Source organism: Panthera pardus, unplaced genomic scaffold (assembly GCF_024362965.1).
Source record: "Panthera pardus isolate Hobbes unplaced genomic scaffold, ASM2436296v1 HiC_scaffold_21, whole genome shotgun sequence".
Lineage (NCBI taxonomy): Eukaryota > Metazoa > Chordata > Mammalia > Carnivora > Felidae > Panthera > Panthera pardus.
In genome coordinates, this window is record NW_026526777.1 from 2211981 (window position 1) to 2226375 (window position 14395).

The window sequence follows — 14395 nt, forward strand, 5'->3', positions numbered from 1 at the left end:
GCCCTCCCTTCTCCGCCCGGCCGTGGGCGCCTTGTTCCTCTAGGGCTCCTCCGCTGTTAAGGTAGCCTCCGCCCTTGCCGCCGTCATTTCTCCCCGGTGTCCCCACGGACCCCGCTCCGCTTCCTGTAGCATTCTTGGTTCCCGCCAACTTGCGGGCCAGCTTGTACTGAACTGGATGGTGCGGATGCAGAGGTAAATCAACATGATTAATGCCTTAAAAGCCGCTGTTCTGGAATCGGTGACAGACCTAAAGTCAAATAAATTAGAGGTCAGTGATACGCAGAGGGACGAGGTCACTGCTGCCGCGAAGCTAAGGGCAGGGAAGGTCAGGAAGACTTCCTAGTGGAGGCGGCAGCTGATCTGGGTTGGAAAGGGAACAAGAATTCATCAGGCTGAAAGAGGAATTTCAGTCCGTGGAAACAGCATGTGCAAGAGCCCGGAGGTGAGTTCAGGAAATAAGAAGCGGTTCGGTTTTATCGGAGAACGACGCTCGGTCCGGGAGACGCGGGAAGAGAGCCTGGAGGGGCACGGCGGGCGCTGACGTGCCTGGAGGTGCTCTGGGGGGCGGTCACGAGCCGAGGAACACCTCGGACCCAGGGCAGCGCCAGATTCCGAGTTTATAAAGACTCCTTCTGCAGCAGGGCGTGGAGCCGGGGAGGCTCGGGGCAGAGGCCAGTGGAGACTGCAAGGCAGTAGCACAGGTGGGAGATAGTCAAGTCTGAACTCATAAAAATAATTCTGACACCTGTCCTGAATTTTATTTTATTTTTTTACTATATTAACTAGCAGGCTTCCCCATCTGGTGTTTCTCCTTTTGCCCCCCCCCCCCCCACTCCCATGCCTCATTCAAGCAAGGAGGCAGCCTAGGATCGTAGCCTCAGGGGAGGGATTTGAAGGGGTAGGAAACAGGAAACATCCAAACCTTCAGAGGGACAGAAGAGACTCAGGGCGGAGACAAAACTGGGAGATGTGGGGTTTGAAGACAGGGGGTGCTCCCTGAGATCAGAAGGGATCCCCTTTGCTCTCCACCAGCAGGAAAGCACAGAGAATCTAGGCTCCTGGGGATGGAGGTCGCACTCCCTGCTTTCCGGGCAGCACAGGACCCTGACCAGGAGCAGTTGCATAATGAGGTTGTGCAGAAACTCCCCAGCTGAGCCAGAAAGGAAGTACCCGGGTGGGTTACCCTCACTTCTGCTTTGGGACGAGGGCCCCTGGCCCCGTCAGGGCCAGGTCCGTGAGATGAAAGGAGGTGTCGGTGGATAGTAAGTAAATGGCTGAGGACCCAACGGGCCTTCCCTCTCGAGTCTTAGCGTCCCCTACTCCCTGCATCCTGGGAGAAAGGAGGGGACAGAGATCCCGACTCATATTGTCTCCACCATCCCAGTGCAACAGGGGCTTGAAACAGGGGCTGAGCAGAGAGGTATTTCTCGCATACCAGGGTTAGGGACCAACACACAAGAATGACACGCATCCGGTGTTCTTGCCTACTGGTACTGTATTTAGCATTATCTTGTTGAATCTTCACAAGAGGGACGAGGGAACCGAGGCTTAGAAATGTCACACAGCTAAAAACTGGTGGCACCAAGACACGAGTGCAGCCCCAAGCTTGACTTCTCCACCGCTGTGCGCTAAGCCGCCTCCACGGCCGTGGCTATGAAACAGCGGAGGAGGGCGCGCTGGGGAGAGGTTTCAGAGGTAGAACCGTATGACCCAGAGCGGAGGAGAGGGGTCACGGATGCCCCCCGCGTTTCCAGCTCACGGACTGGGTTGGTGGTGGAACATGGGGTCAGTAGATGGGAGGAAACAGGAATTTTGCTTGGACGAAGTAAGTCTGGAGATGTGCATGTAGAAATTATTGGCGGGGGGCGGGGGCACGCCTGGGTGGCTCAGTCGGTTAAGCTTAAGCGGCTGAGTCTTGATTTCCCCTCAGGTCATGATCTCATAGTGATGAGATCAAGCCCTGCATGGGGCTTTGCGCTGACATTGCAAAGTCTGCCTGGGATTCTCTCTCTCCTCTCTCTCTGCCCCTCCCCAGCTGATGCGCTCGCTCTCTCTCTCTCTCTCTCTCTCTCTCTCAAAATAAATAAATAAACAATAAAAGAAATTATTGGCTTACCAGTGGTGTGAAAATCAGAGGCGTGGATGCAGTGTTCGTGGAAGTGTGCGTAAGGTAAGAAAAGGGCAGAGGGCAGAGCACTGGGGACCGTTAACATTTAAGGGGTGGACAGAGGGCCCAGCAAAGGAGACAGAGAAGGAACTGTCCGAAGAAGAGAAAGAGCCAGGACACGCGTCCTGGAAGCCCTAGTGAGGAGACGGAGTTGCAAGGGGATGTCGGATAAAGTGGGGGATCAAACAAGAAAATGATTCGGAAATGATCGCTGGGTCATTGAGAGGTCGTTGGAACCTCGGTGAGAGTAGTTTGAGTCCCCGTACCTCCCTAAAACCTCTCCCCTTAAGGGAAGGCTGCTGACTGGGCACAGAGGAGCTGCCTGGCAGGCCCTGGCCGGGCTGTGGGAGCGTCCTGGAGGCCGGCCCACGGGTGGGAGCTGCAGGCAGCTGGGAAAGCCTGCGGGCACGGGCCCCGTCTGTGGCACGAGGCGCTGTGTCTGCACACCGCAGGCGTTCAGCAAACACTGTCCAGCCGTTTCGGGGGAGCCCGACTACTTCCTGGTAACTTGGTTTCTGGCGAAGGCCTCTCTACTTTAAAAGAGGGTTCTGGGGGCGCCTGGGTGGCTCAGTCGGTTAAGCGTCCGACTTCGGCTCAGGTCACGATCTCACTGTCCGTGAGTTCGAGCCCCGCGTCGGGCTCTGTGCTGACAGCTCAGAGCCTGAAGCCTGCTTCGGATTCTGTGTCTCCCTCCCTCTGCCCCTTCCCTGCTCATGCTCTTTCTCTCTCAAAAATAAATAAGCATTAAAAATTTAAAAAAATATATAAAATACAAATAAAAAGTCTTCTGCCCCAGGTAAATGAGGACACTTGCCTTCTAATGCCAGCCACCCTCAGCGAGTTAGCACAGTAGGGGCCGCTGTCACAGGCCTGCTGTCCTCTCATTAAGCAGAACATGGATGTTGCAGATCAGAGCGGGGGCAGAGAGACTCTTCTGATCTCCAGGCCTTTCCTGACCATCACCTTTCCCCTCGTTCCCAAATGTGGAATATACCCACACAGGAGCACGGTGTGTGTGTGTGTGTGTGTGTGTGTGTGTGTGTGTGTGTGTGAAAGGGCTCACTTCTAGGACAGCCCAGGCCTCATTAAAGCTTGCAATCCCAGTGCAGTGGAAGGGACCCTGGGCTAATCAGCCCAGAATCAGAAAACCTGGGCTCTAACCCCAGCTGCATGGTTCTGTGACCTCAGGCACGTCCTACCTGCTTTCTGAGCCTGGTCCCCTCCTCTGCGGAATGAGAGTTTGGCACAGATGATCTCTGAGGTTGTAACCAGGCACAGGCCCGTCATGCTTTGGCTCCTTGCTTAAAGTGAGGGACTTGAGGAGTGTGTGCAGAGGTGGGCAGTGGTGGGGCAGGAAGGGCGATGGGATCCAGGTAACTGCCCAAGTGCCATCAGTGATCCAGCACTGGGATAGGTCGTCTGAACTGTCCATCAAAAAATTCCCTAGGAGTGGAGGGCGGTGCCTGGTTGTCTGGTAACCCCGGGGCTTTGAGCTAAGGGCTTGGGGAGGTAACCCAAGCCAGAGGGACCATTCCAGAAAGCCGGCCGCAGAGAGGATCGAGGGAGGTAAGGTATCCTGTGGCTGGGGCCCCGAGACCTGGTGGGGTTAGCGCGGAATGTCCCAGGGATGAGGGCCTTGAAGGCAGGATTCCTAGGTGTTCTTAGTTGCAGGGGGAATTTCTTTGAAAAGAGAGACATCTCTGCCTGCCTCTTCCAAGAAAGAGGGGAAACAAGGAAAGAAATGGGGGGGAGAGGGCGCTGAGCGTGCAGGCCCCAGTCTTTACCACCCTGGGAAGAGAGTTCAGGAAAAGGCTTTGCCTTTCTAGGAGAGAGATCCTAACAGGGAAGCACATGTGATGACTGGAGCAGGGGGCTGGGGGCCCAGAACCAGCCAGTTGTGGAACAAGAGGCCCCAAAGTGGGGCGTGGGCTTGAATGGCCGGCCGGCACCCTCCGTCCTGAAAGCTGACTCCTTGCCGATTCAATAGCCCTCTCAGCTCCACGTCCCCGGCGCCCTGTATGGCTCCCGGGGTGTAGCATCTGTTGAGCTGACCCGACCCACACCTAGGAGCCCCTAGATTGTGAGTGCGAGGGTGTCCGTGGGGAACAGTGATGGTGGAAGAAAACAGATGATGGAGGGGAGGCCCTGCGTGTGCTCCGTTCAGCTGCCCTTTCGTTTGCTCGTTCAGTGAATGTTTTTTGTGTTGTGGTAAGGTACACATACCTTTTTATCCCATCAAGCCGTTTCTAAGCGCACAGCCCAGTGGCAGCGGGTACACACGCATTAATGCATTAAACATCGCCTCCAGCCACCTCCATCTCATTCGATGGACGTTTATTGAGGACCTACTACGTGCCAGACCCTAACGTCATTCCGAATCTGGTAGGAGAGGTAGACAAGAAAGTCAGCAACTTTCACCCGGTGTGATAAACGCTGGAAAAGACACGGGCACAAGGTGCCGTGGGGTCCGGAAGGACCCACATGGCTGAGGGAGGAGGCTTTCTGTTACTTGAACTGGGTCCTGAAGGAGGACAGAGAACGAGTTGGGACGTTGGAGTAAGGGCTGATGTGGCGCCCAGGAGGGGTGCGGAAGCGGAGTGCGGTGGTGGCAGTGAGAAGTCCTTACGGCCCTGGGGGCGGGGTTAGAGCTGAATCACCCGAGAGGGAGCCTGCTTTGGAGGAAGCCCAGGGTGACATATTGACCCCCCTGCTCCCCAGTGTCAGCACGATGTCTTCCTCCAACCCTGAGGATACCCCCCGAGAGCCTGAGTCTGAGCCTGAACCCTCAACCTCCAAGCAGAAACAGAGGGGAAAGCGGCCACAGCAAGAGACCAGCGTCCACGCCCTCACCAGGGCTGGCCACGGGGCGCTCCTGGCTGGCCGGAACCACGAAGCCCTGACCAGCTTCCAGAGGGCCTTCGTCCTGGCCTCGGAGGCCCCGCAAACTCGCGACACCCCTGTTCTCCGGGCCTGTGCCTTCAACCTGGGGGCTGCCTACGTGGAGACCGGGGACCCAGCCCGGGGCCTCGAGCTGCTCCTGAGAGCCCGACCTGAGGAGAAGGCGCAGGGCAGGTGTCATGGCGACCAGTGTTTCAATGTGGCTTTGGCCTACCACGCCCTGGGCGACCTGCCTCAAGCTTTGGCCTGGTACCACAGGGCCCTGGGTCACTACCAGCCACTAGGCGACCACGGGCAAGTCCAGGCAAAAATGGGAGCCTGCTACCAGGCTCTGGGACAGCCTGAGCTGGCAGCCCACTGTCTGCAGGAGGCAAGCCGGGCCTATGCCCAAGCAGGGCAGCCCCAGGCTGCGGCCTTGGCCTTGGGGGCTGCGGCGGGGTGTATGCTGAAGAGCGGGCGGCATGGGGTGGGCGCGGTGACGCGGGTGCTGGAGGAGAGCCGGAGGCTTGCTGAGAGGAGCCCTGAGCACAGACTGCTGGGTGAGGCCTGCGGGCAGAGAAGTGGGGTCTGGGGAGATCAGACCAGGCGATGCTCTGAGACGTGGGGTGCAAGCGGAGGCTTTTCCGAGGGCTGGGGAAAGGGCCGGAGGACCCCAGGAGAGGGGGACAGGGGCCGCACCAGGACAGCTGCAGCTGACCTGGCTGCCCGTGACCCTGGCCACGCCCTCCAGGGCATCTCTATAACGACCTAGGCCTGAGCTACTGCCAGCTCCAGCTGTTTCCGCTTGCAGCGGAGGCCTTCCTGCGGGCCCTGCCCCTGTGTCGCGGGCCGGGAGAGGAGGCCACGGTGCTGAGGAACCTCGGGACGGCCCACAGTGCCCTCGGCAACTACCGGCAAGCCCGGGAGTGTCACCAGAAGGCTGCTGACCTGCATGGTGGGCACCAGGGGCTGGGGGCTGCGTTGGGACCGAAGGACTAAAGGGGGGGGGGGCTCCAGCCGGGGCCCGAGGCTGGAGCGTGGACGGACCTTTGGGACTGGTTATGGGGCCAGGAAGTCCAGAGCCAGGAGGTGAGGGTTGGGGGAGCAGGAGATGGGATGGCCAGACAGGACAGTGGGTTGAGGGCCCGGAGACGAGGCCTGGGGCTGGGGGGACACGGTGGGGGGTGGGCAGAGGGCAGAGCCCCGGGCGGGAGAGGAGCCTGATGTGGAAGCCAGTGCCTCTCTGGTTAAGTGGTTGTGTGCAAGTGAGTCCCTGTCGCTCTCCGAGCTTCGGTTGCTGCACGTGCAGGAAGGGAACTTTGCCGCTTCGCAGGGTCAGGTCGCCGGGTCGTTGCCCAGCTCAAGGTGGCCAGCGGGGGTGGGGGGTGGGGTGCGTTCAGGCCGAAAAGCAGGCCTGAGGAGAGGCCTCCGCGGTGCAGCTGGAGGCGCGCTGGGGCTGAGCGCCGGGACTCCCGGGGGCCCGGCCTTGGCCGCCAGGGGATACGCCTCAGAGGCCAAGGCCCCCCGCTTACGACGGGGTGGCTCTGTCGTCAGGCTCTGGGGGGCAGCGGCGGGAGCAGGGCCGGAGCTTTGGCAGCCTGGCATTTGTACTGAGCCAGCTGGGGGACCACAGGGCAGCCAGAGACAACTACCTACACGCCCTGCAGGCGGCCCGGGACACTGGTGAGTGGCAGGGGGACGGGCGGAGGGTCCCCGGGGCAGGTGGGGAGGGTCCGTCGCGTGGGGAGCCGCCAGAGGACCCCCGGGCTCTCTCCCCAGGGGACACGAAGGGCCAATGGCAGGCCTGCGAGGGGCTGGGGGCTGCCGCAGCCAGACTGGGGCAGCACGACCAGGCCTTGACGTACTATAAGGAGGCGCTGGCTCGGAGTCAGGTGAGACCCCGCGCCCCAGAATCTAACTCTCCCTGCTCCCCTCCTCTGCTGACACTCCTGCCTTCGCCTTGTCTCCCCCACCACTCGTCACCCACCAGACAGACACACTGGGCACAGTGTGCTGGGCCCCGGGACACTGCTGGCACGAGGGGTTCGTCTGTCCACAACTGTGCACAGGCGGTGACAGGATCCTGGCAAAGGCCCGGGGCTGCGGTAGAAGAGAAGCAAGACGAAGCCCCCTTCCCTCCTCCGCCTCCTGTCTCTTTCCTCCCGATCCCCAGAGGACCCCCACCACCCCCGTTATCCACCCTCCCTCCAGAAGGAGCCAGACTCTGTGCGGGACCGGCTGGTGGCCAAGCTGGCGGACGCCATGAGGACCCACCTGGCCCGGGCCGGGCTCGTCCCCACGCACGCCCTGGTGAGGTGACACCTGAGACAAGGAGTGGGGGTGGGGACAGGTGGCCCAGAGAAGGGGTGGTGGCAAAGCAGGGCTGCTGCCCCGGGCTGCTCGTGTGTGTTCACCTGCCCCAGAGCCCGAAGAGTGGACACGTGTCGCTTTTCCGAGGACACCTGCTGGTAGGGAGTTGGGCGGGGGGGGGGGGTGGCCCGTCTCCCAGCGCTGGGCAGTGCCAGGCCTTTGCCCGGGTGGTCACTAGCCCGGAGGCTGAGCCCTACCCAGAGGAGCTGGAAACCAAGTCCCGGGCTGCAGTTCTCCAACAGGCCACACGGTGGGGGCGGTGCTGCGGTTCCCAGTCGGGGCGGCTCTCCCTGCGTCTCCACCACCCCCTGGCTCTCTGGCTCCCCCGACCCTCTCTCGGCCTCCCTGCCTCTCACCCCTCCAGATAACCTCGGGGAACCTCCCACCCAGGAATTAAAATTATACTCGACTATTTATTATATTTATTTAATGGGATTCATGTCTTCTCTTAAAGACTAGGACACTGTATTTATAATTTGCAAGTGAAACTAAATTAGCCTGGTCCGGGCAGAGGACTGGACTGGGGAAGAGCTGGGGTCCGTCTGAAGGCAGCCACCGACTTCCTGTGACTTTGCCCCTGGAGGCCCCAGGCAGGATGAGGTGGAGGCCAGGCTCTGGCCATGTCTGATCGTCCGTGAGCCCGAGTTCTAACTTGAGCGTTACTAGCACGGACCTCATCGCGGATTTCCGCTCTCAGAGGCATGGCCCATCCCAGTTAGCGTCTAGCACCGCTCTGTGTGGGGCCGCTGCGTGTGGAGGGAACATACGCTCGCGGCTATGTCACAGCGGGTTCCCTTTACTCCCCGCCATCCCCAGACTTGGGCTCCAGGGAGGCCCCAGGCTCCAGGAGGGCCGGGAAGGGGCAGAGTGGAAGTGAGGCACAGGTGAGTGGGGTGGGGCCGGGGCTCCGGGGCTCCACGGGGGTGCGGACGCTGGTGGGGTTGGGGCCGCGGCCACGCAGGCACCCCAGGGAGGGGTGGGGGACGTGTCCCTGGTGCTGCTCTGCCTCCTGTTCCCCACCCCTCCAGGTCTTCGGGTGGGTGGGAGGAAGAGGAATTGGAGGAGGGCCAGGAGGAGAGAGAGGACCAGGCCCCACCGGATGTCCCCCCGGCGTCTTGGGCGCAGAGGCTGGAGTGTGAGTGGCAGCAGGCTGTCCCTAGCTGTGCATCTCCTACCTGGACACGGGAGCACTCTCTCCCCCACGTTGGTTTCCTGGATGCCCCGCCTCCCCCTGGGTCTGCCGCTGACGCCTGACCAGCCCCCTCCCCTTCCTGCTCACCTCTCAAGGCCCCGTACGGAGGGTAGTCTTTCGTGCGCCCCGTGCCAGCGCCCGGTGAACGCACCCCGACACGCACCCTCCTTGTTCTTCTCCCAAAGTTTTCTCTTTGCACCATGTGGTTCTTGGCGCAGAGAGGCCTGTGATGAGTGTGCCCGTCCCTCTCCATCCAGGTCCAGGATCCGGGGCCCATCTCCCGCTTGGAGGCCAAGGCCCCCTCCGAATGGAGCATCCTGGCATTCTGGTCCCCAGTGGCCCCCAAGTCAATAGGTGGGTCCCTGGGGGAGGGGAAGAGGCCTGGGGAACGGATGAAAGGAGTAGGAGAGGATGTGGCTTTGGATGGTTTTAAGGGGGGTGGGGGAGATACGGCCCAGTACTTGGGGGCATAGTGCTTGGACCCTCTCTGTCTGCCCTCGAGCAATCTTTTTTTTGTTTTTTTAAATATAATTTACTGTCGAATTGGCTAACATACAGTCTTGGTTTTGGGGGTAGATTCCCATGGTTCATCACCTACATACAACACCCAGTGCTCATCCCAACAGGTGCCCTCCTCCATGCCCATCACCCGCTTTCCCCTCTCCCCCACCCCACCCCGTCCACCCTCAGTTTGTTCTCTGTAAGCCCTCGAACACTCTTAACAACACTCACCCAACTCTGGAGCCCTGGGGGTCCCCTGTCTCCTGCACAGCCTGACCGTAGGCCTCCCAGAGAGGGAGAGTCCCACTGAATGGGGGGGCGTGCAGCTCCAGCTTGCCCCCTCCTGCCCTGGGGCCCAGTGGCCAAGGTGAAGGCTGCCCTCTGCTCTGTCCCCGGCCGCTGCCCCTGGCAAGCCCTCCCTGACTCCCGCAGGTCGCCCGGATGGCCCAGGGAAACCCCAAGCAGGAACCCTCAGAGGAGACTCGCCAAGTCTGGGTTCTGTACGATCATGTGACTCCACTCTGCTGGCCCGGAACGCGGCCTCTGTGCTTCCTCCGCAACACTCAAACGTTCCGGGTTTCTGGGACCAAGCCTCTTCCCGGGGGTTCAGCGCTGCATGGACACGTGATGTGCCACCAACGACAGATGGGCCGTTGTGCGCATTGAACAAGGGCTTGGCGGTCTCGGCACTGAGATGTTCAGTTTGCTCTTCGCTGGAAGTTTGGGGCTCAGGGAGCTAAAGGAAAGAGGAACATGGACAGTGAATTTCCTTCTGGATCCAAACCTCATGATTGCTAAGGCCCTTGCCAGTTCCAAAAGCTGTGACATGTTGGCCAAGAGGCTTTGCAGTCACTGACGTCACCAGACGTCTATTTTCTCGAATGGGAAACGGGGATATAGCCCGAGAGAGGACACCTCTGAACGCACTGCTGTACCGTTGGGGGTTTGGGAGGCAGCCCCGCAGGCCTGTGGGACAGCCGCGATGAGCGGTCACACGGCGGTCACACAGGGCACAAACCACACGGTGCTTCCTCCTGCAGTCCTCACAGTGGATGACCCCCTTTCCCAGATGCGGAAAAGACAGCACCAGGGTTAATGAGTTTGTGCTCTCAGGCTACACCACTAGGCAGTGGGGAAGCCGGGACTCAAACCCAGGCCGTCAACACCTTCTAGAACGCGGGGCAGTTCCGCGCCTCCACCCCCGCCCCGGTCATGCTGGTGCTTACCAAGAGCTGACCGTGTCGGTACCAAATGTGCTTACGCTGGCGTATGTGTTATTGCAATTTGTCATTTAATTAAATATCATGCAAACTGGTAAACCAAGTGTGAAAACAAGCACCGTTTCTATGAAAACTAAGTCGAATCCTTAGAAGTCTTGATTAAGGTGACTCAATTCAAAAACTACTATTGAATTAGATGGGACCAAGACAATTATCACGTTTGGCTGCAAAATAATAAAAGTCTAGATGAATTTTGCTCTTAGATTGCTTCAACCACGCCACTCGCTGTTCGCCCCCCCGTGAGCAAACTGGAAATCGCAGGTGGTCCATTTATGTGCGAAGGATGAAGAAGTCAGTCGCGGCCTGTTCTCCAAGAAGAGACCCTGGCCACACTTTGACAGATGGCAGGTGAATGTATTTTTTTTTGTTTTAAGTTGAAATAAAAGAACCCATTCCAGGTCGTGTCCGAGAAGAGGGTTTCCACTACACCGGGAACTCCTCACCGTGAGATTTTGAGGATTCATTAAAATCTCTGCCGAGGGCCTACCATATGCCCGGCATGCCACGAGCGGCTGAGGACACTGGGGACACGGCCGCTCACCTTTCTTATTCCCTCGTCAGGTGTTGGGGGTGTCTTGATTTGGATGCAGGTTCACCAGCTGTAACAGAGTCCAATGTAATCTACCATTTATTTATTTATTTATTTATTTTCTTTAAAGTTTATTTATTTGGAGAGAGAGGGAGGGGCAGAGAGAGATGGGGGGGGGGGGAGAGAGAAGAGAGAGAGAGAGAGAGAGAGAGAATCCCAAGCAGGCTCTGCAAGGCCAGCCACGGGGCTCGACCCACGAACGGTGAGATCGTGACCTGAGCTGAAATCGAGAGCGGGACGCTTAACCGACCGAGCCACCCAGGAGCCCCGTAACTGTGCCTTTAAACAGAGAGAACTTTGCTCCTGTCTCACGTGAGCAGTCCCCATGGAGGCGGTGGCTTCCTGGAGCTCAGGGAGTCAGGCAGGACGCGCTGCCGTCCCCAACACAGCATTCCCATGCCATGTCCTAACCTGGCTGCCCCACCTGCGGCATAGCACCTTCATTCCTGCCGGTGAGAAGGAAAAAGGAAGTGGAGGAAAACCTGCGTTTTTTAGAAGGTGCCATCTGGCAGTTTGAAGTCATTTCTGCTCGGACCTCATTGGTCAGAGTTTAGTCACGTGTACGTGCCCGGCTGCTGCAAGGGAGACTGGAAAATGTAGTGTGAAGCCGGGCAGCCGTGTGGCCACATAAAACTCCGGGGTTCTGTTGCCGAAGGAAGAAAGGAGAGTGGATTTTGAGGGACAAGCAGCGGCAGCGGCCACACGGGAGTATACCACGGGGTCAGGCCAACCCCGTGTCAACCGTCACTGACTCTACTACTGAATAGCTGTATTATCTTAGGCAAATGACTTCTCTCTGTGCTAGTCAATGTCCTCATCTATAACACGAGGATAAAAATGCATCGTAGGATCGACAGGGTGAAATGTGTAAGCATCCGGAACTCAGGAGTGCTCGATCCATGAGCCTTTAATAAATTGGTTTTGAAGGCATTTCTCAAAGAAAACTCTAGAAGCCTGGAAGCAGAAATAGGATGGAGTAGGTCTTCGGCTCCACTTCCTGGGGACATGTGGTGAGATATGCTTGTGTCACTGTCCTGTACTTAACATCTCATCAGAATGAAGACAGCAATGACAACCCTTTCATTGTCATTCAGGCTGTTTGGACCCTAGCTCCCCCTCCACCAACAGCTACCGCTGTGTCATCGGGCATGTGGTTCAACACCTTGAAGCCTCAGTTTGCTCTTCTGTAAAATGGGAACGATAACAGGGTTGCTGCAAGGGTAAAATGAGCTGATTCGTGTTAGCGTGTGGCACATGTAAGTATTCAAATGTTATCTGTCAAAAAAGCACGCTTCATATTGTGTTTTAGAAATAAATCTTCAGGGGGCACCTGGCTGGCTCAGTTGGTGGAGCGTGTGACTCTTGATCTCGGGGTCATGAGCTCGAGCCCCATGTTGGGTGTAGAGATTACTTAAAAACAAAAAAAGAGAGCCTAACAAAAAGGGGAAGGACTTATACATACTGGTGATGGTATAAAATGAATGAGGTCTTGGATAAGATTATCCAATTGTAAGGGACATTACAATTTAGATGTACAATTTCCAGCCACAAACACAGTCTAACAAAAACAATTTTCCACCACAAATGCAGTCTGATAAATTCTATTTCTTTTAAATTTTTTTTTTCAACATTTTTTATTTATTTTTGGGACAGAGAGAGACAGAGCATGAACGGGGGAGGGGCAGAGAGAGAGGGAGACACAGAAAATTCTATTTCATACAACAAACATGTAAAACAAGCATGGCTGGGGGACAAGGGTACATCTTACAGGAGACGATAAATCTTTTATAATTCAAAAGGAGAATAGCAGGAGAGTAATTAAAAGCAGGGGGAGTTCTTGCCTTTCTCAGTGAACTAGCCAGGATACAATTCATGGCACAGAAAAATAACATAAAAACAGGACCTTCACCTGGTTAATTACTTTATCGTAGTGTCTTAGTGGTAACTGGTGTGTTATTCCCAAGACTTCCCCCCCCACACTCCGCCGCTTAAGTATGTGAGAGTGTGTGTTTGCATTCTATTTATTTAGTTATTTTATTTATTATTTTTGAGGGGGGGTGCAGAGAGAGAGGGGAACAGAGGATCTGAAGAGGACAGCGGCAAACTCACCAAATTTGAGATCACAATCTGAGCCGAAGGCATATGCTTAACTGACTCAGCCACCCTGGCACCCCTCTTTTTAGTTTTTATTTTTGTATTTTTGTATTTGCGTTCTTAAAACCTCTTGGGTAAAAATTGCAGTCTTCCCCTCCAGGTGTTTCTTGATATGTTTTTGGAATCTGGAGCCTATGGTTTCAACTACATTTTTAACCATGACACTCTCAACCTATTTAAGGTTTATAACTTTGTATTTCCATAGCTATTATGTTGATGACAGGGAACAAGTATTATGTATGATTAGAGAAATGAAGCATGCTATCCTGGTAAGCAGAGGTAGGGGCAGCTAATGTATTTGGGGGAGGGGTCTTAAATTATACTGTAAACAGCACTGCAACCACTCTTAAGGGTTAACTTACTTCAAGTTTAGGGGCTCCTTGCTTGCTTGACCTAAGTCCCTTGGTCTGTAGCAGAACACCTACTTTCCTAGGGATTAGACCACTGGCCTTGAGAAATGAGGGATCAGGCTCTCCGGGAGGTAAGGCCTGCCCAAGATCATGACCACAAACGACTAAGGGCCCAGGCACCAGCTTCCCTTGCACAAGCCCCCACGTTTCTGGCACCGCCCTCCCGTTTAAAACCCTCTGGCTTGGGGGCGCCTGGGTGGCTCAGTCGGTTAAGCCTCCGACCTCAGCTCAGGTCATGATCTCATGGTTTGTGGGTTCGAGCCCCGTGTTGGGCTCTGTGCTCACAGCTTGGAGCCTGGAGCCTGCTCCGGATTCTGCGTCTCCCTCTCTCTCTGTTCCTCCCCTGCTCTCACTCTGTCTCTCTCTCAAAAATAAAAGATTTAAAAAAAAATTTTTTTTTTAAACCCTCAGCTTGGCCGGATGGGGAAGATGGCCTTTGGGGTGTTAGTGCATTCTCTCCCTGAATAAAGGAAACTTTCGTTTCCCCCCATCACTTGTCTCTCGAGTACTGCTCTTCCAGCCTGAGCAGTCCATCCCGCGTTGGGAACCGCTTGCAGTGTAAGCGACAACATTAGCCCGATTTACCGAGCGCCGCGTCGCGGGCGCGGTGGCCGGCTCTGCAAGCGCTGGCGCCCGTGGAGCGCGTACTCGCAGGGCACTGACACCAGGGGTGCCACATGCACTCGCAGCTGGTACGTGCCCGGGCCGCCCTCTGGGCAGGACCCGCAAGGCGACCAGCCACCGCCCACGCCGCTGCGAGCGAGGCGCTCCGCCCCCAGGGAACGCGAGGCCAGGCGGCCGCGCCCTCGCGAGGGGGCGGGACGAGCCGAGGCCCCGCCTCCAGGGGGGGCGGGA

General features: G+C 57.1%; 2 protein-coding genes across 2 annotated transcripts in view; both read left to right on the top strand.

Moving 5' to 3' along the window:
* HAPLN2 (hyaluronan and proteoglycan link protein 2) overlaps positions 1-14395 on the top strand; it is a 53977-nt gene that overhangs the window by 13163 nt on the left and 26419 nt on the right. The gene's annotated exons all lie outside the window — the stretch shown is intronic.
* Positions 40-8309, top strand: TTC24 (tetratricopeptide repeat domain 24). Its single transcript, XM_019431594.2, has 7 exons — positions 40-442; positions 4886-5604; positions 5796-5999; positions 6599-6727; positions 6824-6936; positions 7256-7354; positions 8231-8309. Exons 2-7 carry the CDS (start codon positions 4896-4898, stop codon positions 8300-8302), a joined length of 1326 nt encoding a protein of 441 aa, XP_019287139.2. The 5' UTR covers positions 40-442; positions 4886-4895; the 3' UTR covers positions 8303-8309.